The sequence below is a fragment of the Somniosus microcephalus genome, unplaced genomic scaffold, assembly GCF_052327205.1.
Source record: "Somniosus microcephalus isolate GS21.2 unplaced genomic scaffold, FLI_Smic_1.0 unresolved_chr6, whole genome shotgun sequence".
Taxonomy (NCBI): domain Eukaryota; kingdom Metazoa; phylum Chordata; class Chondrichthyes; order Squaliformes; family Somniosidae; genus Somniosus; species Somniosus microcephalus.
In genome coordinates this window covers 43,447,376-43,475,355 of record NW_028225184.1, presented here as the reverse complement: position 1 = coordinate 43,475,355, position 27,980 = coordinate 43,447,376, and the positions used below count along the sequence as shown (strand labels likewise).

The 27,980-nt window shown below is 45.4% G+C and overlaps 1 protein-coding gene across 1 annotated transcript; it reads right to left on the bottom strand.

Annotated features, from left to right (window-relative positions):
- LOC147087244 (transducin-like enhancer protein 3) lies at positions 1 to 27,980 on the bottom strand. Its single transcript, XM_085978130.1, has 4 exons — positions 27,909 to 27,980; positions 19,812 to 19,909; positions 2,426 to 2,489; positions 1 to 684 (listed from the first exon to the last, which is right to left on the bottom strand). The coding sequence occupies exons 1-4, from the start codon at positions 27,978 to 27,980 to the stop codon at positions 457 to 459; spliced, it is 462 nt and encodes a 153-aa protein (XP_085834256.1). The 3' UTR covers positions 1 to 456.

The following is a 27,980-nucleotide window of genomic DNA, read 5'->3' as shown; positions in this document are numbered from 1 at the left end:
GGGGAAATCAGTTGGAACCCCAGTGGCAACTGTGCGTCCTCGTAACATAAGCCACTTTATCGCCGTGGACAATTCAGGCAAAACCATTTAATAAACTGGGAGTTTTATATTGTAATGAGGGGGAGCAGACACATTCTACCAGAAACTAGGGAATCTTTAGTACTCCACTTTTAAGATCCTACACAGTGGGAAATGAGCCCCCAAAAGATATTAACTCACATTAACGGTTCATTATATAATGTCACATTTGATTTCCCGGAACATGAGTGGAAGGAGAGAGTAAATCATCCAACAATAGGCGCGCAACTGAAGTCATCGACATTTACTTTTTTAATATTTAATAAAGGTTGAAAGCTCCGAAGCACTTTATAAAAAGTAATAATAAATGAGACAGTGCCCCATTATTAATTTATCATTCAAATTAATCTGTCGGCATTTTCAATTAAAAAAGAACATTTAATTATTCATTGGTGCATAATTGGAAACTACAAAGAGAGAAAAGTTCGATTTACAACCAGGCTCAATCATGAAATTTGTCACATTTATGGTGGGTCTAATTTCAGGGAGAATAAATAGGTTCTGTAAACACCTCAATGACAAGCAAGTAGAAATGTTTTTTAACAAAAGAAAGCCATTTACCTGTTTGTGCATTTCGATGTTCAAACCATAAGACATTTCATAATACTGGAGAAATCAAACAGATAAAAGAATAAAATGTTAATGTCTTGCACTCTTCTATTATAGCAGAGCTCCCCGTGAATGTATTGAACGCCCAACCACACGGTACAGCGATTAAGATGCACATTTCTGATCTGCACTTGCTCATGCACCAATGCCGAGACAATCAGCTACATATGCTAGGAGCATCACTTCTCTAAAGCCAGGTTCCTTGGGGGGGGGGGGGGGGGGGGGGGGGGCAAGTGCCATAAAACACAATGCATAATGTGAACCTGATGCCAAAGAGAGACACCCTCACCTCTCCTGAAGGCAGTACCTCGTGCTCAGATACAGAGCCACAGGCACTGTCTGCCTTTTGACAAAGACGGCCATTCGTGTTTGAACCTGGACACTTTATGGCCATGGGAAGACCTCCGCTGATTCAGATTTGTTTTCCCGCCATCATGTCTACAAGTACACAACATCTGGTAAGGTCGGGGGGGGGCGGGGGGGAGAGAGAGAGAGAGAGAGAGAGAGAGAGAGAGAGAGAGATCACTGGATAGTGATCAGGTATAGAAACTTCACAACCTAGGGCAGCAAGGCCAAGTTCTGTCCTGGCGGAGGTCTGATAATGCAACTTGGGCCAGGGATTGAAACTGGAACCTTCCGATCTGGTCTTGACTGGAATTTAGTGGATAAAACAAGCAGAACTTGGACCAGGACAGGGTAGATGTTGGGAGGATGCTTCCCCTTGGCTGGGGAGTCTAGAACCAGGGGTCACAGTCTCAGAATAAGGGGTCGGCCATTTAGGACTGAGATGAGAAATGTCTTCACTCAGAGGGTGGTGAATCTTTGGAATTCTCTACCCCAGAGGGCTGGGGAGGCTCAGTCATTGAATATATTCAAGACAGAGATCGATAGATTTTTGAATATTAAAGGAATCGAGGGATATGGGAATAGTGCAGGAAAGTGGAGATGAGGTAGAAGATCAGCCATGATCTTATTGAATGGCGGAGCAGGCTCAAGGGGCCAAATGGCCGACTCCTGCTCCTAATTCTTATATGTTCTTAAATACTTAAAACCATGTAGAGTTTGGTAGCCCATGTGTCCCCATGCATATTCCACAGAACAGTGAAAGGAGGGTGAAATCAAATTAGGCAAGAATGCAAATGAAAGCCAAGGTGGTCACACAGTCCATGACATTTTTCACATACAGATGTATGTAAAAGGAGAGCAAGGTAGCAAGCATTCTCCACTCAATATTCAGTCCATGGGACTGCACTCTACCTGGAAAAGAAATCTCATTACTCACCCCAGAAACATAAAACAGTGTCCACTTCTCCAACAGAAAAATGCATCAGTGGTAGTGTTCATGGAGTGTTAGGAGTACATTCGTTTGAAATGGGTGTGTATAAAGTAAAAAGGAAGTTTTTCAGTGACCCACAACGATCACCTTGGTGACAGAAACTGGTGGCAGGCGGTGCCCAGAAACTCATTCTTGGCTGAAAGGCCCAAGGCCTCGAGTCAATTGGTCAAAGGAGTCTACATCATTCCAACACTAAAACATACATCTTTTAATAATAAAAGATAGGAAAGAGTGCAAGATTACCTGGTGCTTTACAAATCAAGAAAGATTTATAGCTCCTTAATCATTAAGAGATACCCTCCAGCTAGATTTGCAGTCCCAAATACCTATAGAACGTGAGGTGGACTGTCTGGGTCGAGTCCAACCCCTTTGTCAAGCCGGAGTCAAGTAAATGGCACTTACCATGACATAATGACGCTGCATTTCCGTCTTTTCACTGGCCAGTTTGTCACATTCCAACTTGAGGCTGTGGTGATTTAAAAAGACAAAAAGAGTTTTAAAAAAAAGACAAATTCTAAAAATAAAAATTATTTTTTCTTCTCTTCCGGTTTCATTTCAAATTCAAAGTCTGATCAAGCCCTGCCCTTGGGGAAATGAAGTCTAAATGCGTCACATTTTTGTACAATAACCAAATGCATTACACCCCGTTTAAGAAAAAACAATCGACCGCTCTGCCCTCCTGCCAGCACCTGTTGAAATGCAGTGCACTGATGCCAGCAGCCAAGTGGCAATGCTTCATACCAGAGTCCCGTGTGCTGGTGGGCTATTTGACCATGGGAGGTCCCATGGCAGACCCCAACAAAGTCTTGACCCCGACATCCCCCCACACAAGCATATCCCGCCACGGTCGCTACACATGAAGAATGGAAACACCAGTCTGGTTTCTTCTCCTCCACCCTCCCCTTAGACCAGGGGTACTCGAGCCAATTATAAAAAGTTTACATTGCCACCCTGGCAGAAGTCTGCTCACTCCGTACAGACTGGGATTGAATGAGCAGGGCGCGGCATCGCAGTCAGCAGTGCATTACAGGAAACTCTTTTATCCGGCACCGACGGGACCGGCGCGGTGCCGGTTGATCATAAAGTCCGGATTACAGAGAGGTATACTTACCAAGGTACGAGCGCCCCGTACACGGCCACAGGTGCAGGAGTCCCGGTTACACGGCACTTGTGCAGGAACCCTGGTTACACTGCCACAGATCCAGGAGTCCCTGTTGCACAGCCACAGGAACCCCGGTTACATGGCCACAGATCCAGGAACCCCGGTTACATGGCCACAGATCCAGGAACCCCGGTTACACGGCCACTAATATATAGTAAAACTTACCTGAACCTACTCCTGAATTTTGCCGGTTAAGAGAGATTTCCAGATATTTAGGTGCCGGTTAAAAAAAGTTTCCTGTAATCCACTCGGACATTAAGCAGGGTTTCTGCTCACCTTCCGCCAAAGTTACGGTGGCCATTGGGCAGAATCTCTGGTGATAAAACACCAACAGGAACTGGTTGGGCCAAATGGACCATTTCAGTTTGTTAAATCTATGCGACTGTACGATACTTCACCAGAGCAAACCCAACTTGCTTCCCCCCACCCCACCCCGCAAAGAAATATAAACATTGCAAACTTTTAGACTTTTAAAGCAAGCTCAATAAATACTGAAACCCATTAATACAGAAGATACTAAACCACAGTTTAAGTAGGAAGTTTCACCATTATCACCCTGGTTTAACATGTGCAGTGTTATTGCCAGGATTATTTAGCGCACTCTTATCAATATGCTTTACAAAAAGTCGCACCAGCTAACTCTCATCAATACTGTGCTGCTTGGGTACCAACTTTTGCCTGTGCCAGTGGGGCAGGCTCCTGAAGCGGGGCAGTCACACAGCCTCCTGAAAACCAGAATGTAAACGTCGCTGAGGCTGGCAGCTAGGAAGCCCCGCTTCACCCACCCCCAGCGCTTCAGGCTTTGGCAAGTCCCAGCAAATTTATTTCATGGTTACAGCTGGAGCCACCAACACAGGAATTAGCACAGTACGAAAGGCAGTTTTAAATCAACGTTTTAACAGGACTTGAGCACTACTGGATCTATCCGCTCTCCCCGCCCGCCCCACTTGGCGTTACACAGCTCGGGGTGAGCACTGGGATCAATAATTGAGGAGCGCCAGTGAGGGCAAATACTGGGATCAGTGAGCAAAAGGTAGGATTTTCCTGCCCCCGCCTTCGGCAGAAGAAGTCCAGCCCCGGGACTGCCGGGATCTCCTGCCCCAGGCCATTTACACGGCTCATGAGGAACCCAATCATTGTCGAACAGCCCACGTGTGAGCAATGCCACGAGGGATGTGCTAGTATTAAAGCAACACTTCAGCTCCATATTGTTTCTCCCCCCCCACCCCACCCCCCACGATGTTAGAAAACCTAGAAATTAAAGACAAGAACCTGAATTTATATAGCGCCTTTCATGTCCTCAGGATGTCCCAAAGGACTTTGCAGCCATTGAATCACGTTTGAGATAATAGAGCAAATGACCGCATAATCTGCTTTAAAAAAAAGCATTGTGGGCTCTTTCACACCTACCCGAACAGCTAGTCGTAGTTCGATTAGGCACTTTACAGCCTTACGGACTCGATATCGAGTTCAACAATTTCAGATCATAACCTCGGCCCCCATCATATTTTTATATATTTTTTATCCACACTTTGTTTGTGCCTTTTCCTTTTTTTTTTTCTCTCTCCCACATGGCAGCTGTCTTTCATTTCGCCAGCGTATTTCACTTCATCTAGAGCCATCCTTTGTCTCTTTACCTGTCCTATTACCATCTTGTCTCACCTTTAATATCTCTTACTGTCTCTTCACCACCCCCCCCCCACAGACCTTCCCTTTTGTTCTTTCATCCCCTCCCCCATTTCCCAGCCCTCAAATTTGCTTTTTAATCTGTTTCATTTCCTGCTTTTTTTCCTCAGTTCTGATGAAGGGTCTTCGACCTGAAACGTAAACTCTGTTTCTCTCTCCACGGATGTTGCCTGGCCTGCTGAGTTTTCCCCCAGCGTTTTCTGTTGTTAGTAGGTTTGAAGCCTTGTGTGAAAGATGGCACCACTGAATAACGCAGGACTGGGAGACGTGTCAGCCTGTGTGCTTAAATCCTAGAGTGGGGCTTGAACCAACTGACTCAGGGGTGACTAACGGAGTCGAGCTGAAATGTGATATTTCCATTGAGCAAACTATGAAGTGTCATCAAGGCGTTTTTTAGTTACTCTTCGCAAAACAAGCCAAAAGGTTTTGACTCCAGTCAACAATAACTGGTACAGCTTCATGCAGAACGCGGAAGGCCCAAAGCACCCTTGGACTTTTGCAGACCATACTGGCCTCACAGCAGACTCCATTACAAAGCACAGGAATGACTCAGTGCAGCAGAGGACCTCCAGCAGGGTTGGCTCCCATCACTGTGCCTCGCCAGACTGCGCGATGAGTGAGTGTTAAGAGCCTGGGGCAATATTTCAGTGAGTCACTCTGTATAGGGATACTGAAGAATAAATGTGTTCTGGAATGGGAGTATTTCTGCTGCCAAGCGCGAATGGAAAGCAACACCTCGCTTGATCATCACAAAGCACTCTATGTACAGTGATTAAAAACGGTCCAAGAATTAATATGCAGCACCTAAGAGTCGATAGTGATGTACTTTTAAAGTCGCTAGAGTTTCACACAGAATAAAATCAGGGCTAGAGTTTATTTATTTTAAGCCTTTTTTTTAGGCACAGGAAACAGATTTAATAATATTTGCCGAGAGACACAAAGAAGAAAAACAGACTTGCATTTATATAGCGCCTTTCACGACCTTATTAGAAGTAGCGTTGGTCAAGAGATAAATATTGGCCAGGACACCGGGGAGAACTCCCTGCTCTTCTTCAAATAGTGCCATGGAATCTTTTATATCCACCAGAGAGCAGGCGGAGCCTCGGTTTAATTTCTCAGCCAAAAGATGGCACCTCCGACAATGCAGCACTCCCTCAGCACTGCACTGGGAGTGTCGGCCTCGATTTTGTGCTCAAGTCTCTGGAGTGGGACACCCCCATGTGCTTCTGACTCAGAGGCGAGAGTTACCCATCGAGCCATGGGTAGTGGCTAGTTTGGCAGTGTGAGCTCCTGGGGTTTTCTTTTAAAAAGAAAAAAAAGTCACTGTAAACCCCTTTTTCACTTTAAGAGGGATTGTAGTTTAACCAATTTTGTGGCTGCCGAAATCCCTGCGATTTGTTTCCTGGTGGTTTAGCACTATTCGTGGCTGCACATCCTGTGAAAGCAACATAGGTTAAACCAAAATTAAAGCTGTACGAAAGATTAATATCCCTCAGGACAATATGTAGTAGGTGGCAATTCTATAACCAGGTTCCAATGACATTGTAAAAAGTGCTACATCCCCACCGACACCTGGGAATCCCTGGCCCAAGACCGCACAAAGTGGAGGAGAAGCATCCGGGAAGGCGCCGAACACCTCGAGTCTCTTCGCCGGGAGCAAGCAGAAGCCAAGCGTAAGGAGCACACGTCAACCCAAGCACCCCACCCACCCGCCCCTTCAACCACTGTCTGCCCCACCTGTGACAGAGACTGTAGGTCCCGCATTGGACTCACCAGTCACCTGAGAACTCATTTTTAATGTGGAAGCAAGTCATCCTCGGTTCCGAGGGACTGCCTAAGAAGATAATCTATATATTTTTTAAACTCACAACATCGCCCCCACCTTCCACTCCAACCCTTTGATCCCTGGGGCACAGATCCTTTGTGGAGAGAGACCGGAGACGGGACCAGGTGACTGATGAGTCCAATGCGGGACCTACAGTCTCTGTCACAGGTGGGGGCAGACGGTGGTTGAAGGGGCGGGTGGGTGGGGTGCTTGGGTCGACATGCGCTCCTTGCGCTGCCTGCGCTTGGCTTCCGCTTGCTCCCGGCAAAGAGACTCAAGGTGTTTGGCACCTTCCCGGATGCTTCTCCTCCACTTTGTGCGGTCTTGGGCCAGGGATCCCCAGGTGTCGGTGGGGATGTTACACTTTTTCCAAGGAGGCTTTGAGGGTGTCCTTGAAGCGTTTCCTATGCCCACCTGGGGCTCTCGCTGTGCCGGAGCTCCGAGTAGAGTGCTCATTTTGGGAGTCTCGTATCGGGCATGCGGACAATGTTACCCGCCCATCGGAGCTGATCGAGCAAGGTCAAAGCTTCGATGCTGGGGACGTTGGTGCGCCCGTCCTGCCAATGGATTTGCAGGATCTTGCGGGGGCTGTGAGTTTAAAAAATATATAGATTATAACACCAATGTTCCCTGTAACTTTTTTGGGTGCGCGGTCCCCTTAAGGGGCTGCGCGGGCAGCCCATTCAAACTTCCACGCACACACGGATTTTCCATCGAGAAGCCGGCAAGCGCCTTGCGCGGGAGCGTCAGACAGCTGCGTGACCACACGGCTAAAGGGGCGCTTTAATTAGAACTACTACTTTTTTTTTGTAAGATGCCCAATCGGGTGGGAGGAGGCTGCAGTGGAGCGTAAACACTGGTATAGACCAGCTGGGCCGAATGGCCTGTTTCTGTGCTGCAAAATCTATGCAACGTACGCCATGCTCCAAAACAAAAAAAAGACTAAAGTGATGTGAAAAGGCTCATCAGCAACCAGCACCAGCAATCCCACGTGGCGCAATTAATTTTTAAAATCTAATTATTAAAACACACACACACATTTTTGACTGCAGCACTTTTGTTAATAAATTCTCAAAGAGGTCAGAAGCGGCAATGATCTTACTGACAAGTATACAAACAGGCCAACGGTAATGACAGATTTCAGATAACAATCACAGCGGAACGCTCATACATACAAATCACTCGGCGCGTGAGATAGTGTTAATGTCATGGGCTCTGTATTCAGGATGCCTGCAGAAAACAAGGGCCACGTCTTTACTGCAGAGTTTAAAAACAAAGCAACACCATTGTATAAATGCCAGATCAGATCCACCGCAATTTTAGCCTCTAGCCTTCCAGCAACTAACTGCTAATCTGCTCCCAGATAGATTACACAATGCTACATGTGGCCAGGACGAGGGACTCAATCAAAACTACAATGAATACCCGAAACGTCAACTCAAATTTCTCTCCACGGATGTTGCCTGACTTGCTGAGTTTTTCCAGCATTTTCTGTTGTTATTTCGGATTTCCAACATCTGCAGTATTTTGCTATCGTACTAATGAATTTCTCTCAACTTGACAGACTTTTATCTTCAGATGACAATGCGGTGCTAAAGCGGCCCCAAATGTTCCACTCCCTAGTGTGGATACTGCCGCCTTGTTCTGGTCTCCACGGTAACCTGTCCAGGACACCCCTAATGCGACAGCGTGCCTCGAGGTAATTCCAAGCTTTAGCTGGGAGCAGGGGCGTTAAATCGGTTCTTGGGGTGGGGGGGCGATGCGGGTAAAGTTGCATTTATTGCCCAGCTCTACCGGCCCTGAGGCGGCGCGCTGGGCAATGGTCCAGTTAGGCTGCGCAGCCTTGCAGCGGTCTGGAGGTCCCGCGCAGGCCGCTCAACGGCTTTACAATGGAATTTGAATGAGCCGCCCAGCCCATTAAAAGCACGGTCAAGTCAGGACACCAATGTTAATGCAAGCAGACTGACAGTGGACCTGCTCAGCATGGTTAGCGTGCTATATGAACAGGCACTGGTTGAGGTGAGGGAGGAATGTTGGTCAGGATTCCTCTCTGATCTCATCTGAATAGAATGGAATGGAATCTAAACATCATCCAAAGGACAATCAGGACATTTACGACTACTCCCTCCTTTGTCTTCTGATTTCGGATGGAATATGGCCGCCACCTAGTTGGGGAGCGCACGCACACACACACAATAAATCAATCACAAACTTCACTCCATGCTTCTCAATCTCATCTAAATCCAGTCCTACACCACCATTCTTTCACTACTCCAATGAGATGCCAGTCAATGGGTGTGTCCAATTTGGCCTCTAAATGGCTGTCCGTTTGAGATTTCCAACTATGTACAACTCAGAACTATAGGACAGCAGTATTTAAGTGATTGTTAGACTAGCCATTAGGTGCTCCTCCTCTTCAGCAAATTTAGTTGTGTGCACAGTGCCCGTGACAAACTACCAACACTTTAATGTCACCTTCAGCCACAATGGATGAATATCAAGTTTATCACATTCACAAATTCTCACCCAACAGGCTGCAATCTTTAAGATGCCATAACCAGGCGTATTAGTTTATCAAATACTTTAGCAAATGGACGGTGTCAACACTTCTGATGGCCTTATTGGGCCATATTTTCCTCCGGTTATTAACTTGAAGACATGCTTAACATCTGCTGCTGAAACTCTCATCCCGGCCTTTGTTACCTCTAGACTTCACTATTCCAATGCTTCCCTGGCCGGCCTCCCATTTTCCACCCTTCATAAACTTGAGCTCATCCAAAACACTCTGCTGCCTCGATCTTAACTGACACCAAGTCCCGTTCACCCATCACCCCTGCGCTCGCTCCCTATCCGGCAACACCTTGATTTTAAAATTCCCATTCTTGTTTTTACATCCCTCCATGGCCTCGCCACCCCACCCCGCCCCACCATCTCCGTAACCTCCTCCAGCCCTCCGAGATCTCTGCACTCATCCAACTCTGGCCTCTTGCGCATCCCCGATTTTAATCGCTCCACCACTGGCGGCCGCGCCTTCAGCTGCCTAGATTAGCCGATGCATAAGCAGTGGAGCAGTATGGGTAGAAAGCATTAACAAATGGGTGGTGGCAACTTTCACCATCGCCTGGGCTTAATCTGGCGGAGCAGACCGCCTGCCCGGTGTGGAATCGACCCAATTATTAACCCGCCAGGTGAAAGTGAAAATGGTCTGTGTTTAGCTCTGATCTCAGGATTGCTCCTGTCTGAAAATGGGTTCAAGAAATTTCGTAATTTTTGTTTTAAGGGAGATTTTAGCTTATTCAAAGGTGCCCTTATAGGCCAATCATGAATTCATGCAGAATTGTGGGGGCGGGAGAGGTAAATAGTCATATAGGCTAGAAGTGGAAACATTCTGTTTGCCCCTGTCCGAGCTCTTCCCCCCTGGTTCAGGCTCTTTCTCACTGTAGATTGTAACTGTATTTATTATGTTGCTGTGGTGGAATCAGTCAAACTGATACCCAGGATGGCAATGTTTGTTTTTTAAAATTGTAACGCACAGTAACGTATCACTGCTTTAATCATGTTTAATCGTCTCCACATCAGCCTGCTTTTTTTTTTTTTTTTTTATAAACTGTAGTTTCCCATTTTGGTCACTTTTATAATTCTGAGCTTTGACCACCGCACTAACGATCTGTACCTGGGCTTTCAATGACCACTTCCGTGATACAATGCAACATGTTTTCAGGCGAAATGATAACAGGAACACATCGGACACCCCTGGTTTAGGAGGCCAAATCCCAGCTGGAAGTGCATTGTGGGAAGCCAAGCCAGTGATGTCCCACCCAATAAATTTAATGGGCAAAAAAAAAAAAAAAAATCACAAGCTGTGCGCACGTGACATGCTCCCCACTGGGACTGCGGAATTTGCCCTCGAGTTTCATATCATTTTTATGAAGCACTTGTCGAAATGACGAGTCCTCATTTTGAAACCAGAGCACAAAAATCTAGGCCGACTCTCCCAGTGCAGTACTCAGGGAGTGCTGCACTGTCGGAGGTGCCGTCTTTCGGATGAGACATTAAACAAGTTGGCCCCTCAGTTGGATGCAAAAGATCCCATGGCGCTACTTCGAAGAGGAGCAGGGGAGTTATGCCCTGGTGTCCTGGCCAATATTTATCCCTCAACCAACATCACTGAAACAGATTATCTGGTCGTTTATCAAATTGCTGTTTGTGGGAGCTTGCTGTGTGTAAATTGGCTACTGCGTTTCCTACATTAGTGACTACATTCAAAAATACTTACAGCAAACTCTCGATTTACCGGCACCTAATCTCAACCGGCAAAATTCAGGAGTAGATTCAGGTAAGTTTTACTTCATATTAGTGGCCGTTCCTGGAGCTGTGGTTGTGTAATCGGGGTTCCTGCACTTGTTGCTAAGCAACAGGGACGCTTGGTTTGTGGCCAGGGTTCCTGCAGCTGTTGCTAAGCAACAGGGAAGTCTGGATTTGTTGCTGTGTACGGAGCTCTCGTACCTTTTAACTATACCTCTCTGTAATCCGGACTTTGATAGGACCGGCGTGGTGCCAGTTTGTCAGTGCCGGATAAAAAAAAAGTCTCCTGTAATTTGCTATAAAGCGCTTTGGCACATCTGGAGATAGTGAAAGGCACTATATAAATGCAATTCCTTCCCTTTTTATAAAAAAAAACAGGGCCATGAAGTCAGCGAGAAGTGATTATTGAACGACATCTGATTTTTAGAAGCATCTATTCAACCTAGGGTTGCAAAGGGGTGGAAAGTTTCCGGTAAATTTCCGGAAATTTTCCACGGGAAGTTTAGCTTGGGAATTTTGCCCAAAAAAGCACATGCTAGCATAATATTGTTTTTTTTTGTATTTCCCCACAGGTCCTCTCTTAAAATTACTAACAGAGATGGAATCTTAATTATTAAGGAATTTCTTAATCAATATGTTTATCTTCTTACTTGGCTTGTTTTAATAATTACAAGTTTTGCGTGTGACTGTGAACAAATGTGTCCTGATTGGTTGGATGAGTGGATGAGCAATTAGCTCCCTCTATTTGTAATATTTGCATATCAAATTGTGATTGGCCTGCAGGCATCTGTAAGACTGCTATAGTTTTTTTTTAAGATCCAGGTTAGGGGTCCTGAGGGAAGTCATTTTGTTTTCTGCTGATGTTGTGATGATGCAGTAAGTAAATCAGACTTTATACCAAATAAACCAGTTACTTGTTGAACTCTGTTGTCCTTCAATTTAAAATATACAAAATAATACACTATTGGTGATGTAGCGTCGTGTGTACAGGTCATGCTTCCATCACATGGAGCATCAGCAAAAATGTACTCACCCTGTTGCAATCGTGCTGATCGACCGCAGTTCGACACACAGATGAATGCCCTTTATTTCTCTGCATAGAACAATGCCACGTTTACCATCGGATGTGTGGAAGCATTTTACCCCAGGCATTAAAGATGGAAAGACTGTGTACATGTGCAAACACTGTACAAAGCCATATGTAAAGAATGCCACAAAGATGCAGCAGCATTTATCCAAATGCAACAACTTCACTCAAAGCTCACAGCAGTCAGCCCAGAGTTCCTCTGCTTCCATTCAAGAAGATGATGGTTCTCATTCAGCATCAGGCTCCTTATCATCAGCAACTCCTGGCCCACTTGGAAGGTTCTTTGATACAATGGATAACCATAGCCAGAAGAATGCAGATGAGTGCCTTGCTCGAGCTGTAATGCAACAGGCTCACCCCTCATGCTCACAGCCAATGTGTACTGGAAGAGATTTTTCAATGTTATTCGCCCTGCATACGGTCCTCCCACCAGACATGCTTTGTCTACTTATTTGCTGGAGGCTGAGTATAACAGAGTCCAAGGAAAGCTCAAAGAAACAATAGCGATGGCAGACTGTGTTGCAGTTACTGACAATGCTGCGAATATGAAGGCTGCTTGGGCTCAAGTGGAGGAGGCCTACACTCATATTACGTCTATTGGGTGCGCAGCTCATGGGCTTAACCTGCTCCTCAAGGACATCATGGGTTTGAGAACCATGGAAGCACTGTACAAGAGAGCCAAGCAAGTTGTTAAGTATGTCAGGGGAAAACAGGTAGTTGCAACAACCTACAACGCCAAGCAAATGACAAAGAACAAGAACACCACACTGAAGCTGCCCAACAACACTAGATGGGGTGGTGTTGTCATAATGTACAACAGCCTTCTGGAGGCTAAGGAGTCGCTGCAAGAAATGGCAATATCCCAGTCTGGGGATATGGAAACCACCATCAAGAAAATACTGCTGGATGATGTGTTTTGGGAGAGTGGTTAGCAGCCTTAAACTACTCTCACCAGTAGCATCTGCAATTGCTCAGATTGAAGGAGATGACGCTGTCTTGTCAGATGTTCTCAGGCTTTTTACTGATTTAAAAGAACAAATCAGCATTGCCCTACCCACATCCCTGCTGCTCAAAGCAGGGGAGAAGGCAATTGTTCAATTCATACAGACGTGTCAAGAATTTTGTGTCAAGCCAATTCATGCTACAGCATACATGCTGGACCCAAAGCATGTTGGGAGACCAATACTTTCTGGAGAACAGATCAACAGCGCTTACAGTGTGATTTCTACCCTCTCACTCCATCTCAATCTGGATGTGGGCAAAGTTCTGGGAAGTCTGGCAAAGTTCTCTACCAAGCAAGGTCTTTGGAATGGGGATGGGATATGGGAATCATGCAAGCATATCAGTGCACATACCTGGTGGAAGGGACTTTGTGCATCTGAGGCCCTGTCACCTATTGCATCGGTGATACTCCAAATCCCACCTTCATCAGCGGCCTCTGAACGAAACTGGTCACTTTTTGGGAATACGCATACAAAGGTGCGCAACAGGCTGACTAACAAGAGAGTGGAGAAACTGGTGGCTATCCGGGCGAACCTACAACTTATTGAGCCAGATACAGAAGTGTCCACCACACAGCTAGACACTGACACAGAGGAGGAAATGGACACGTCAGAGCCAGAGAATCAGGAGGAGCAATGAGGAGTAGAAGACTCAGAAGACTCAAAGGGACAAAATAAGGACAAATTACAGGCTAAATAAGCTGACGCTCTTTTTATTTTATTTTAGATGGGTCTTTTTTGTGGGGGTTCAATAAAGTTCAAAATTATAACCTAAATAAAGTTTTGAAAGCCTGTTTTTATTTGTATGGAACAGTATGTCTATTTTGACGACAAAGATAATAAGGGTCAGAGACAAAAACCATCTGTGCAAAAAAACTCAATTCCCAAAATTCCCATGGAACGTTTCCTCTTTTAAAAATTCCCAGAATTTTGCAACCCTAATTCAACCTACAGCCGATTTCCTTCATCATCGATGGGAGCGATGGCCAGATTTCTAACTGACAAAAGGGCACTGCTGGCCAGCAGCCCCGTGTAATGGTCGAGCTGTACAGGACTTTGTGAATGCATTGGCTCGTTTTAGGCAACTTGCAAAGCAGCATATTTTCTGTATTCAATGATGACCTGAAGAAAGACGGTGGGGATGTTGCACTTTATCCAAGGAGGCTTTGAGGGTGTCCTTGAAGCGTTTCCTCTGCCAACCTGGGACATCCCAGTGCAACATCCCCACTGACACCTGGGAATCACTGGCCCAAGACCGCACAAAGTGGAGAAGCATCCGGGAAGGCGCTGAACACCGAGTCTCTTCGCTGGGAGCAAGCGGAAGCCAAGCACAAGTCAACCCAAGCACCCCACCCACCCCTTCAACCACCGTCTGCTCCACTTGTGACAAGAGACTGTAGGTCCCGCATTGGACTCACCAGTCACCCGAGAACTCATTTTTAATGTGAAAGCAAGTCATCCTCGGTTTCGAGGAACCGCCTAAGAGAGCGAAGAAAGAATGTACCTTTTCGTACGATACAATGCTATTATTTGGAGGGCAGGGGTGCAACGTTCCCTCGAATTGTTTTTTGGGTCGCATGGCCCAGTCAAATAATCCATGCATACGCGGTTTTTGCATTTCAAAGCTGGTGAGCCGGCTGCGCAGGAGCTCTAGACAGCTGCATAGCATTAAGGGGCATTGGGGGTGGGGTTGGGGGGGGGGGGGGGGGGGGGGGGAGAAGGAAGGAGAGGAGACTGTTGAAGCAGGAACTGCTGTGGCCAATGCACACAAGTTCTTAAATTGTGGTAGAGGAGGGAGTTTACATAATTTTTTTTTTATATAAATAAAAGAAATGTTTACATTTTTCTCAAAAGGTCAGAAATATACAAAAGTCTAGAGAGATTGAGGGCTTAAATAATTGTTTTAAAAAAAATTAAATGGGCTAGGCTAATTGGATATAATAAAACATTAACTTCGTTGAAACAAAAATAAATCAGTGAATTGAACGCAGTGTAGACCATCTCTTACTAATCTATTTAATTTCAGATCAAGTTTATGTAACCAGAAATGAACAATTCAGCTCATGGGTTTCCAACAAGAATCCGTATTTCGACAAGAAAAATACGTTGAAACAAGGAAACAACCACAACAACTACTTGTATTTATATAGCGCCTTTAATGTAGTAAAACGTCCCAAGGCGCCGCACAGGAATATTTTAAGACAAAAAAAGACACCGATCCACAAGGATAATTTAGGGCAGGTGACCAAAAGCTTGGTCAAAGAGGTAGGTTTTAAGGAGCATCTTAAAGGAGGAAAGAAAGGTAGAGAGGTGGAGGGGTTTAGGCAGGGAATTCCAGAGCTTAGGGCCAAGGCAACAGAAGGCACGGCCACCAAAGGTTGAGCGATTATAATCAGGGATCCTCAAGAGGGCAGAATTAAAGAAGCGCAGATATCTTGGGGGGGGGGGGGGGGGGGGGGGGGGTTGTGGGGCTGAAGGAGATTACAGAGATAGGGAGGGGCAAGGCCATGGAGGGATTTGAAAACAAGGATGAGAATTTTGAAATCGAGGCGCTGCTTAACCGGGAGCCAATGTCGGTCAGCGAGCACAGGGGAGATGGGCGAACAGGACTTGGAGAGAGTCAGGACACAGGCAGCCGAGTTTTGGATGACCTTAAGTTTACGTAGGGTGGAATGTGGGAGGCCAGCCAGGAGTGCGTTGGAATAGTCAAGTCAAGAGGTAACAAAGGCATGGATGAGGGTTTCAGCAATTTTATATGCTAAAAGTAAATAACTACACAGTACATTTTAATATACCAAGCAGTTCCATCTTTGTGCAGGGACTTTGTAGGTAAATCAGCTTTGCCCCAATTTTCATTCAGCTATTACACAAATTGTGCGCTCTGCACAGCTGCATTGCTGAACTTTCTTCGGCACTGATATCAGTTAAGTGGCTCATTCGCCGTTTGAAAAGTGTTAAAAAGGATGATTACAGATGCATAGTGATTGGCCTTTTGTTACTGTGCTCACTAATGAAATCACATTGTATGAAATGGCTCATTTAAAAAAAAGACACATGCCTATCATTTTGTTAGTGAGCAGTACAAAAAAAATTATTAACCCTTTTCTTGAGCGTATAAAATGTAGACTAATGTTCTACCCAGTTATCACCCGATTTTAACATCTTACGGTCAACCTACACACCCTAATTTATTCCAGGCATATCCAGGATAAAAATGATCATCCTGGATTGAGGAAGAGAGCAGAGATTGAGCAGTTAAAATCACAATTAGCTATTGGAAAGCAACAAGCAGGCTAGATTCCATTCAGTTAGGGTCGCTACTGAATCAGGAGGAGGGAAGCCTCACAACAAGGCCCAGCTAATTTTGAATATAATTAGAGAGGAAGCCTCCCATTTGGAGGAACATAGCTCATCTCAGATGATTGGGAGAGCCGGGTGGCTATTTACAGTGTTAAGCCACATTTTACAAGGAACCATACAGAAATAAGCTTTCCTGCAATTGTGATATTTTGTGTGTTTAAAAAAAAAGAAACTGGAATTTCTATTTAAAAAGAGCCCACTGTGGGGGTTCTTAGAAAAATATATGCGGCATCATGGAATTTCTCCAAGATCTTGTCAATTCATATGTTCCACAGGCAGGCACGGTAGAAGGGCCACTCCTCAAGGGTTATCGACAACATCCGAGGAGATAAACGTTGTCTCTGGTACAGGCGGTACTCTTTCAGGCTTACTTTAAGCACAAATACAAAAAGAAAATACTGCAGATGCTGGAAATCTGAAATAAAAACATAAAATGCTGGAGATACTCAGCAGGTCAGGCAGCATCTGTGAAGAGAGAAACAGAGTTAACGTTTCAGGTCGATGAGTTCTGACGAAAGGTCATCGACCTGAAACGTTAACTCTGTTTCTCTCTTCACAGATGCTGCCCTGACCTGCTGAGTATCTCTAGCATTTTCTGTTTTTATTACTTTAAGCCCAACTTGACAGAGGCTCCAAGCACATCCTGGAGCTACACTCCCAAAATACTAATCATATAAACAGTGATGCACGTCTAGATATCCAGCACATAGTTACTGAAAAGACCTCTCTTAGCAGTGAGGCATCTGAAAGTCACCATGCATTACCAAACAGCAAGAGCAGAACTCTACACCCATAAAGGCCATAATTGCGAAAGCAATCTTCAAATCAATCTGGCATATCAAGTCACGTGTCAGATAAATCCAATCTTAGGGACCAGAAAATGCACCCAGAGAAGCACTAATCCAAGAAAGTGGAGAGGAATTCTTAATAATTGGAATAATCCAGTTTCCATCAGTCAATAAAAAAGTAGTTGGCTTGTTTACCAAGACAATGGGCCCTACCAAGATAAAATCCTTTAATGGCCCATTAGGCCAACACCCTATAAACATTTCTCTTTTACTTCCTCTTCTTGTTCGAATGGATTTCTTTTGTGAAGGGCAAACCCAGTCAATATCTTTGGTGTACGTTATGATTTTTGTTCATTTGTAGATCTCCAGAAGACCTGCAGGAAATATTATGAATTTCCATAGTAGACTCCACAGCAACGCAAAACGCACAGAGCAGCTGAATCCAAATTGAAACCAGTTCAAGCTCGAGCTTTGGGTGCAAGTCTACTTCAAGTAAGGTATCATCAGCTGCTGAACAGTTCAAGATTTAAAACAAAAATCATGGGTATTTAGGCCCCAGTTAGATTCTCTTCAAAAATGTTCTTGAAATGTTGCCGATGCCAGCCCTTCCTTAGTTGCAGTGGTGGTGGGCCTTTTTTCTGAACTTTTAGGTAGCGATGGTTTTTAATACCCAAAAGGTTTGCTTGGCCATTTTACAGGGCATCAAGACACAACCACAGAGTGTGGGACTGGAGTGACATGTAGGCCAGACTAGGTAGAGTTGACAGGTTCCTTTCCGTAAAGGACATGGTCATAAAAATTCAACTTGTTCACCAAACTGGTGCTAGTTCACAAATTAAAGTCAATTCCACAACTTACCACGGTGAGATTTAAACTCAACTTCTGGGTTGCGAGTCCAGCACCATAACCACGACACTACCATCCCCATATACAAGTATGTACACACAGTACTCTGTGTCCCCCATGACTTGAAAGCACTATGGGGCCAACTGTAAATGTCAGACTTGGCTCCGTTGAAAGCACTTTCACCTCCGAGTCAGAAGGTTGTAGGTTCAAGCCCTACTCCAGAGACTTGAGCACATAATCCAGGCTAACTGCATCAAAAGGTAGCATCTTTTAGACAAGGTGTGAAACCAATGCCCCATCTGTCTTCTACTCAGGTGGACGTAAAAGATCCCACGGCACCACTTCAAGAGCAGCAGGGGAGTTCGCCTGGTGGCCCGGCCAATATGTATCCCTCAACCAATGCCACTAAAACAGATTATCTGGTCATTTATCTCATTGCTCATGGTCTACAGAGCAGTAGTGATACCTGCCCTGCTGTATGCCTCAGAGACCTGGACCATGTACAGGAGGCACCTCAAAGCACTGGAGAGGTACCACCAACGCTGCCTCCGCAAGATCCTGCAAATCCATTGGCAGGATAGGCGCACCAATGTCAGCGTTCTTGTTCAGGCCAACATCCCCAGCATCGAAGCTTTGACCACGCACGATCAGCTCCGATGAATGGGCCACATCGTCCGCACGCCCGATACGAGACTCCCAAAACAAGCACACTACTCGGAGCTCCGGAACGGTAAGAGAGCCCCAGGTGGGCAGAGGAAATGCTTCAAGGACACCTGCTGAGTCCAGTATAAATCACTGGACACAGACAACAAGAATAACTTTAACAGGTCTTTACTATTCGGAGGTCAGGGCTGAACTGCCCAGCAAATCACTACAACGTTTATATACCGGTGTGGCCACCACCGGTATTACAGTATACAGCAGCCAAGAGAAAGTAGTACATCTCTTAAGGTAGTTCTCTTAAGGTGGAACAGGTTACATACACCACAACACCCTCAAAGCCTCCTTGAAAAAGTGTAACATCCCCACTGACACCCTGGCCCAAGACCGTACAAAGAGGAGGAGAAGCATCTGGGAAGGCGCCGAACTCAGTCTCTTCGCCGGGAGCAAGCGGAAGCCAAGCGCAAACAGCACACGTCAACCCAAGCACCCCACCCACCCGCCCCTTCAACCACCGTCTGCCCCACCTGTGACAGAGACTGTAGTCACCCGAGAACTCATTTTTAATGTGGAAGCAAGTCATCTTCGGTTCCGAGGGACTGCCTAAGAAGTTGTTCATGTGTAAATTGGCTACCAAATTCTCCTACATTACAACAGTGACTACACTTCCAAAGTACATAATTGACTGCGAAGTGCTTGGGAACATCCCGAGGACATGAAAGGCATGATATAAATTCAAGTTCTTTCTCGCTTCCCCCTCGATTTGACAGCACTCTGGGGCCAACCGTACAATTTGGTGTGACTGGTGTGCACAGGTCTAATGCAGCTATCTATGCCAAACTAGTACTTGCAGCATAAGCCATCACTCAAAGGCTGTCTTTGGGATTCAAGCATTAATAATAAAATTATTGGCATCTTAATGTGCACTGAAGCTTAGCTGGAATGAATTGCAGCTTTCACCTTTCAGTACTTACTGCTGCGCTGTCGTTTATTATCCTAAAGTGAAGTGGTTTCCAGTAACATGCAAGCCCGGCACACAACTTTCAGTCAAAGAAAAAATCTCATTACCTGTGATACTGCGCTTGCAGAAACTGAAACTCATCTTTGATTCGATCACAGGAGTCCGAGGTAGTAAACTTCAACTGTTGTGCTGACTGTGATGGAGCCTTTAAAAAAATAAACCAAGGAGAAAGTTAATTAAGAGACAAAATGACTTGGGATAAAATTAGTCACACGGACCTCCGTGCACAGAATACAGGTGCAGGTGGGTGTTACGGATGGTACATAATATTGTAAAAATGCAGAACAAAATGCTGCTTCAAGAGTTATTGATGCTGGTCGCCTGATTTTCTAGTCTCAAAGCGATAAGAGTTCTGTGACAAACTGAGGAGATTTCATTAACATGCGTGTCAAACAGTACAGTACGGTAGCATAGTGGTTATGTTACTGGACTAGTAATCCAGAGGCCTGGATTAATGATCCGAGTTCAAATCCCACCACAGGTAGCTGGGGAATTTAAATGCAATTAATTAAATCTGGAATTTTAAAAAAAAACTAGCATCAGTAATGGTGGCCATGAAACTACCGGATTGTTGTAAAAACCCAATCTGCTTCACTAATGTCGAAGGAAATCTGCCATCCTTACCCGGTCTGGCCTATATGTGACTCCAGACCCACAGCAATGTGGTTGACTCTTAACTGCCCTCTGCAGTTCAGGGCAGAGGCTCACTACCACTTTCTCAAGGGCAATTAGGGATGGGCAATAAATGCCGGCCTCGCCAGCGACGCCCACATCCCATGAACGAATAAAAAAAGAAAAAAAATGTCTATACGCGAGAACCAGTGCTTGGTGATTGCCTTGAGCTTCTCTCAATCTTTAATGTAATTTGTGTGTGGGTATCAAATTCACCCACACCCTACTAACTATCCCTTTTTTCTTCCCCTCCCAACCTTTCCGCCCACCCCCCCTCCCCGTCCCCTGCTGTCCTGAAGGCATTGATTGCTCGCTGCTTTTGGGTGCATGGCAGCCAGTTTTCCCTCCACTATGTTGCCAATGTCGCCATTCTTCACGTTTTGAGCCTACACCGTGAGCGATGGCAAGTCATTCAACTGTAGGGTTAGAACGGGAGAACTGATCGAGTCATCACCCAACACTCTTACATGTGCACCTTCCAGCAAAGGTAATTCAACAGTAATCAGGAGCGGGAACCCTGGCTGATTTCTCCTTCCTCTCGCAAAAGATGTGCCAAGGCTAATTGGGCGAGATCAGCTAACGCTAACGGGCCAGGAATGGAGCCGATGACCTTACTTGTCTTGCTAATAGATATTATAACGCTTGGATTTATATCAGCTCAAAATGTCTCCAGACACCTTACATAATGAAGAGCCCCTTGAAGTACAGCGAGTTTTCACAGAGCTCATGGTCTTAACGAGCTGAGCCAGTGGCAGCCTCAACTATCTCCTCTTAATTGAGATAGCCCAATATTAAACAGCAATTGCACGTAAGGTTCCCAATGAGGAAATTAGTTGATTTGCTATTCCACTGAAAAACACCAATGCCAAATTCAAATTCCACACTTAAAATGGAAATGTAGCATTTCCATTTCTGCTCAATCCAAATGGTCTCCTCAGATCACAGTTGGGACAGGGAAGGCAGATGGTCTGTTGCCAGGTCTCTGTCAATGCGGTTCTAGAGCTGAGCAAAAAAAATAGCACACGGCAACCACAGAAGTTCCCTTTCCTCCCAGCCACACGGATTGGAACCTCAAATGATATGGGTTAGTCAAACTGTTACATGCATGTTGGGACCAAGGTTCTCAATGTATTTCTGAAAACTAGCATCATTCAGCATAAACATAGTCCTAGATAATGTTTGTTATGGGTCAGAGGGGAGAATTGATTAGAATGGACAGCAGGCGAATGGGAACACCACCACCTCCAAGTTCCACACCATCCTGACTTAGATGTATATCGGTGATCCTTCATCGTCGCTGGGTCAAAATCCTGGAACTCCCTCCCTAACAGCACTGTGGGAGTACCTTCACCACACGGACTGCAGCAGTTCAAGAAGGCGGCTCACCACCACCTTCTCGAGGGCAACTAGGGATGGGCAATAAATGCTGGCCTTGCCAGCGATGCCCACATCCCATAAAAAAAAAATTTTTTAATAATGAATATGGGTTATGCCAGTCTAGAATTAAGACATTTAAACTCCAATACACGCGTCCAAGTGCGTTGCTTTGGTCTTGGTCAAGTGTTAACTACAGCAGATAGTGAATGCAAATGACAACCAGAAGTGGCCTTGCTGCAGCTCAGCCAGCTTTGATTGCCAGAGGCCGAGGAAGGCAAGACAACTCAGTGAAGTGCGAACGTAGAAAACAAGCACCAAGTTAAGAGAGAAGAAAAAAAAAAAATCACCATTCTGGCATGGCGTGGTGCATACTGAAAGATGGCCAAACGGTGTTTGAACAGGCCAAGCGGTACTCGGCTATTTCTGGCTTTCAGTAGAACTTTCCCCCCCCCCCCACCACCATCAAAAACCCAGCAGGGCTGCCATCACTCAAGCCAGAGTCCGTCGTCAATGCAGTCAGCCATTTTTAAGTAAGTCGGTAAGTGTAAAAAGGTAGCTTATAAAAAGGAGGCTCAGAGTGCATGGCCAGTCTGCCGACAAATCCTCCGCTTTCCGCATGCTTGGCACACAATTTAAATATCAATGTCCTATGCATTATTAAAGGCACCTTCAGTTCAAGCTACATATTAATGGCTCCAGTATGGGAAAACAATTTCGATGCTGGAATAAATATGGCCTCCGGCTGCTTCAAACAAGAGATAATGTGTTCGCCGTTTCAACACACAACCTGCATGGTCTCACACTACTCTGCTGACGGTGGAATGAGCTGTGCTTTCAGGAGTGCAGGTCAATCGCCTTTTATTCCCCACAAGCAACATCAGGTGCATTGCATCTTATTGGAATAAAATGAGAAAATCTAGATGAAATGGAAACCGACAGATTTAGAAATTGCAGAAGTGTTTTCCTCTTGTAAGATTTCTACAGATACTGAAGAATTGAAGTTCTTTTTAATAAAATTATTTTTTTTCCCCTGCTTTTCTCGTCTCCTCTCCCCCGCGGAAACATTTGTGCCCACAGAGTCTTGAGCAAACCCAGTTAATCCTTGAAATGGTCAGAATGTGCATGTTGTCTTACTCAACGGGCAGTAACGGAGCAGGTTAAGAGTTAACCTGCCTTTGAGGTCGGTCGCTCGCTCAGACTCCTATCCTGCCTGGGCCGGAGCCAATGCAAAGCTTTTCTGAAGACAATAACGTCAGGTTAGCCGTTTTAAAGCCCCCAATCGAATGTATGCGCTGGAGGGCAGCAGGGCTTGAAATGAACACAAGTCCAGTACACCAAGACCAGTACATTTAGCAACAGCCACTGGCCTAATTCATCGGTGAACCCATCCCATCTCCGCTGCAAGATTCCACCGAGTTGACTTCGGCATCTGCCTAAAAGCTGGCCAACCATCTTGAAAATCCCTACATACACAAGGATTATGTACATCATTAGTTAACACGTCAATATAGAGAGAATATTCTGACACAGGGCTCGCTCGCCCGAAACATTATCCCACCTCTTTCACCTACTGCTAGGTTGCCAACTCGTGGACATATTCCTGGAGCTCACATCACATGACCACCCCCTTCCAACTGCCAGTCGAACGGCCTTTTTTCACACACCGCCCCCCCCTCCAAAATTCTTAATAAACAATAAAAAGTGTTCAAAGGAAAAGTGACTTCTCCTGTAGCAGTGTCCTGGAGATCAATCTTCAATTCCAGGAAACTCCAGGGCAATTCTGGAGGGTTGGTGACCCTACACGCTGAGCATCTCCTACATTTGGGTTCGGCTTTCAACACCCTCGTCTATTCTGTTAATTTCCCCCCCCAACCTCCTCCCCCCCACCCCCCAATTTGTTTTTGATACAGCGATGGATGACTTCACTGGAGGAATTGCTGGGGTGGAGTCACGAAACCAGACAGCGCGAGAGTGCCGAGTTAGTTTAAGTGGAGACAAGTCATTAACCCAGGAGTGCTTCAGTCATCAAGTCGCTTCAACGGTGCGTGTGCGGATTGTGCAGCCTTGCTTCACTCAGCTCATTAATTCCTCCCAGCTTGTCCTTCTAAATAATGCTGTCAGCACTTATTGCTTATACAAAAATAAATCTACGCAAAATACAGAAAAGGCATGTTAAAACTCAATCGCTAAGCTCAAAATTTTATTTATTTATTTATTTTAAACGGGGTACAGATGAAAGAGAGTTAGGCCAACCCTTGTGCTCATGTTGACTCCGTGTTTCATTATTCTATTCACAGCTATTCTGAACTTGCAGCTTAGAATCAGTCGAATGCACAATTTCCTTTCATAAAATATTCTATCTGCCACTGTTGGAAAAGAGCAACTCTTAATTGAGTTCCTGATGAACTTAGTGCGGTACTACCCCTACTGTAAAGGGCCTGAATATAAGAAAATTCACCAGTTGCTGCACAGGCCGGCTTGTGGGGAAAGAATGGCTGCAAGGTTATGGGTGACATTGCCATGGTTACTAGACCACAAGAGTGCAACATCACAGCTTCTTAGGATAAGCTTCAATTGGCAAATAAGAGTTGATCGTCTTATACAGGTCTATATTTGTGAAGGATTGCTGTCACAGCCCAGCGCTGTATGTTTCTCCCAGGTCTACATGCATTATGCTGCTAATAGCTTGAGGGAACATTGCACAAGTGTTGCAGATAAAGCACCACTTTATATTTCTACAGCACTCTGCACATCGAGGATGACATTTCATAGTGTTTTACTGGGGAAGAGTCAGGAAAAGAAGGAAACACCAAGCAGTGGAGGAAAGTTAATTGGCTGGGAACATGGTCAAGGAGAAAAGGCTTTTAAAGGAAGCTTCTGAAGATGGGGGTGGGGGAAAAAAGAGACACATAGCGTGGCTGCAAGAATCCAGGCTCTTAAGGTGTGGCGTCTGGAAGGACGCGGCGGCAGTCTGGGGAGGCTGGGGTTGTTCTCCTTAGAACAGAGATTTGATCGAGGTGTTCAAAATCATGAACGGTTTTGATAGAGTAAAAGAGCAGGGTGAGTGGGCCTAGTTGGATAGCTCAAAGAGCCAGCACAGGCATGATGGGCTGAATGGCCTCCTTCTGTGCTGCACGATTCTAGGATTCTATAAGCTGGGTGGACAAACTGGAATTTTGGCAAGGGAGCCAGGAGGAGAAATTGTGTCAGAAGCAGGGGCCAGGGCGATGTAACCCGCTAGAAATACAACCTTTGCCCCACCTCCACCCCTCAGACCCCTGGTAAATCAGACGTCTATTGCCTTTGAATGCTTCAACCCCACCAACCACAATGCTACGTCGCAACAGAATAAAACTCTGTTTTCCACACATCGTTCTTTACTGGGCAGATAACTTGCTTCTAGGCCATTGCAGATGTTCATAAGATCACAAAAGATAATTACGATGAATGAGGCAATTTGGCCCATCTTAGCTCCATCCAAATAGACTCCAAATTCTCCCTGCTGCAGTATCTAATTATTTCTTCACTGACTCCAGTGTTTACGCCTCCACGACTTAACCCTGGAGTCCATGAAAAGTGTCGATCACTCTGTGGAAAAGGACTTCCCAATATCAGTGCTAAGTTTGCAATTTACCAGTTTGAACCTGTGCCCTCTTGTACAATCTTGCAATTCAGTTTAAGGTAATTTTCTGGATTTACCATTTCCGTGCCATTTACTACACTGTACATCTCTACAGGATCACCTTTCAAGGCTGATGAACTCGAGTGTGGTTCTGAAACAAACTGCGAGGCCCAGGCTGCCAGAATCCCGCTCTCTGTGGGGAAGTGCTTGGCTCCACCGAGAGATCCTTAACTCTGCCACACAGGAGGGTTATGGAGGTAGATCGACATTCTGCCACTTTGTGACACAATGCACAAGTTTCAACATGCTGCACCACCCAAATCTATTGTGTAATTATTGAGTAGATTGGGCCTATACTTTGAGTTTAGAAGAATGAGAGATGATCTCATTGAAACATAAGATTCTGAGAGGGCTCGACAGGGTAGATGCCGAGAAGTTGTCTCCCCTGGCTGGAGAGTCTAGAACTAGGGGGCCTAGTCTCAGGATAAGGGGTCGGCCATTTAGGACTGAGACGAGGAGGAATTTCTTCACTCCGAGGGTTGCGAATCTTTGGAATTCTCTACCCGAGGGCTGTGGATGCTGAATCTGCATATATTCAAGACTGAGTTTCTAGGGGAATCAAGGGATATGGAGATCAGGCGGGAAAGTGGAGTTGAGGTCGAAGATCGGCCATGGTCTTATTGAATGGTGGAGCAGGCTCGAGGGGCCATATAGCCTACTCCTGCTCCTAATTCTTGTTATGTAAATTCTCCTGTGGGGCCGGTGTTGCTTACGCAATGCTTAGTGGTACGTTTCTTTTTGCCTTTAACTATGCCCGATTTGGTTTCTCTGGTCCAGAAGATAGCTTCCCTGCATGGTTTTTTTTTTTTTAAAAAAGGATCATTCTCCTTCTCCAGTCATCCCTCAGACCTTTTGTTGTACATCAAGAACAGACTTAGCTCCCTTAACCTGTCTTCATAGCTATTGATTTAGAATACCTTTAATACATTACTACTGAAGTATTAAGCGTATGGAGTCGGTAAAAGGAGAAACAAGTGTGAACACGAAGCAAGGTACCAAAGTTCAGAGGTCGTACAAAGGGTGCGTGCACAATTAATGAGTAGACGAGCAGCTCCGAGAATGGGACTCGCCCCAGCTTTTGAAGATTCACACTGACCAGAACCGAGCCATCACACACACGCACAGACTCCAGTGAGATTTCGTCAATTTTGATTGAACATTCTTTCAAAATTCTCAGTACAATGCAATGCAGTGTTATCCAGAGCCTGGTCTAAAGGGCCCACAGATCTGAGAGTGCAGAGCATGTGCCAATGTACACACTGAGCATAAATCCAGGACTGACTTTCAGGCAAAAAACCTTGCCCATCAACCCATAAGCCTGCAGCATCTGCAGTGTAAGTTTGCCATGGTGATTGGAGAGCTGCATTTAATCAAATAGGGCAAACTTTGAGCAGGCAGCACAGGGAAACTATCAGGAGCATCCATTTGGGCAACTAAGCATCAAACAAATAGCCTGGAGCATTCATTGGACCCTCTGTGGGAAGCTAACACTGGACATCACAGGTACAGGTAACCATTAGACGAGTCAAGGATACATGAAATGCATGATTGTAATGAGGTAGGGTGCTGCATTAAAAATTGGCACAGAAATGTACAATGGAATGTTAAGTAAGACTTGATAGAAATAGCGATGGTAGCCTTAATGACAGGTATTTGCGATTGGGCAGTTAGGAGACAAGGGACAGACAGAGAGGGACAGGGAGAGAGTGTGAAAAATAGCCTTTCACAACCACCAGACGTCCCAAAGCGCTTTACAGCCAATTAAGTACTTTTTGAAGTGTAGTCACTGTTGTAATGTAGGAAACGCAGCAGCCAATTTACATACAGCAAGCTCTCACAAACAACAATGTGATAATGAGCAGACAATCTGTTTGAGTGACGTTGATTGAGGGATAAATATTGGCCAGGACACCGGGGATAACTCCCCTGCGCTTCTTTGAAATAGTGTCGTGGGATCTTTTACGTCCAACTGAGAGCGCAGATGTTTAACATCTCATCCGAAAGACTACCTCCAAAAGTGCAGCACTCCCTCAGGACTGCACTGGAGTGTCGGCCTGGGTTTTTTGTGCTCAAGTGAGAAGAAGAAAAAAAAAAGAGGGACGAGTTTAGCGGGACTAAAGAGTCTTGAACCCAGGCTGGCTCACTCATCTTTAGCACACACCAAATAAGTAACCCTCTGAACTTTGTTTCAATTCTTATAAATAATGAATATAAATCAATATCATCAATGACCTTTAAGTAACCTTTAAGTCTAACATTCATATCTTTCCCCCAGGTGCTGAAAGCAGCCATTATGATTACAATCAGAGTCTGCCTAAACAGATGCTGCTAGTATGGGAATGTCAAGCTCTATTCATTTAAATAAAAGCCGTCTGCCGGAGCAAACAAGAATGAATTCAGGCACCAAAGTTACTTCTTTACTGGCCAGCAACGCTACTCCTGTGGTTGCTGCCAGGACTGTGCTAACAATTATTTTAGCAATCAT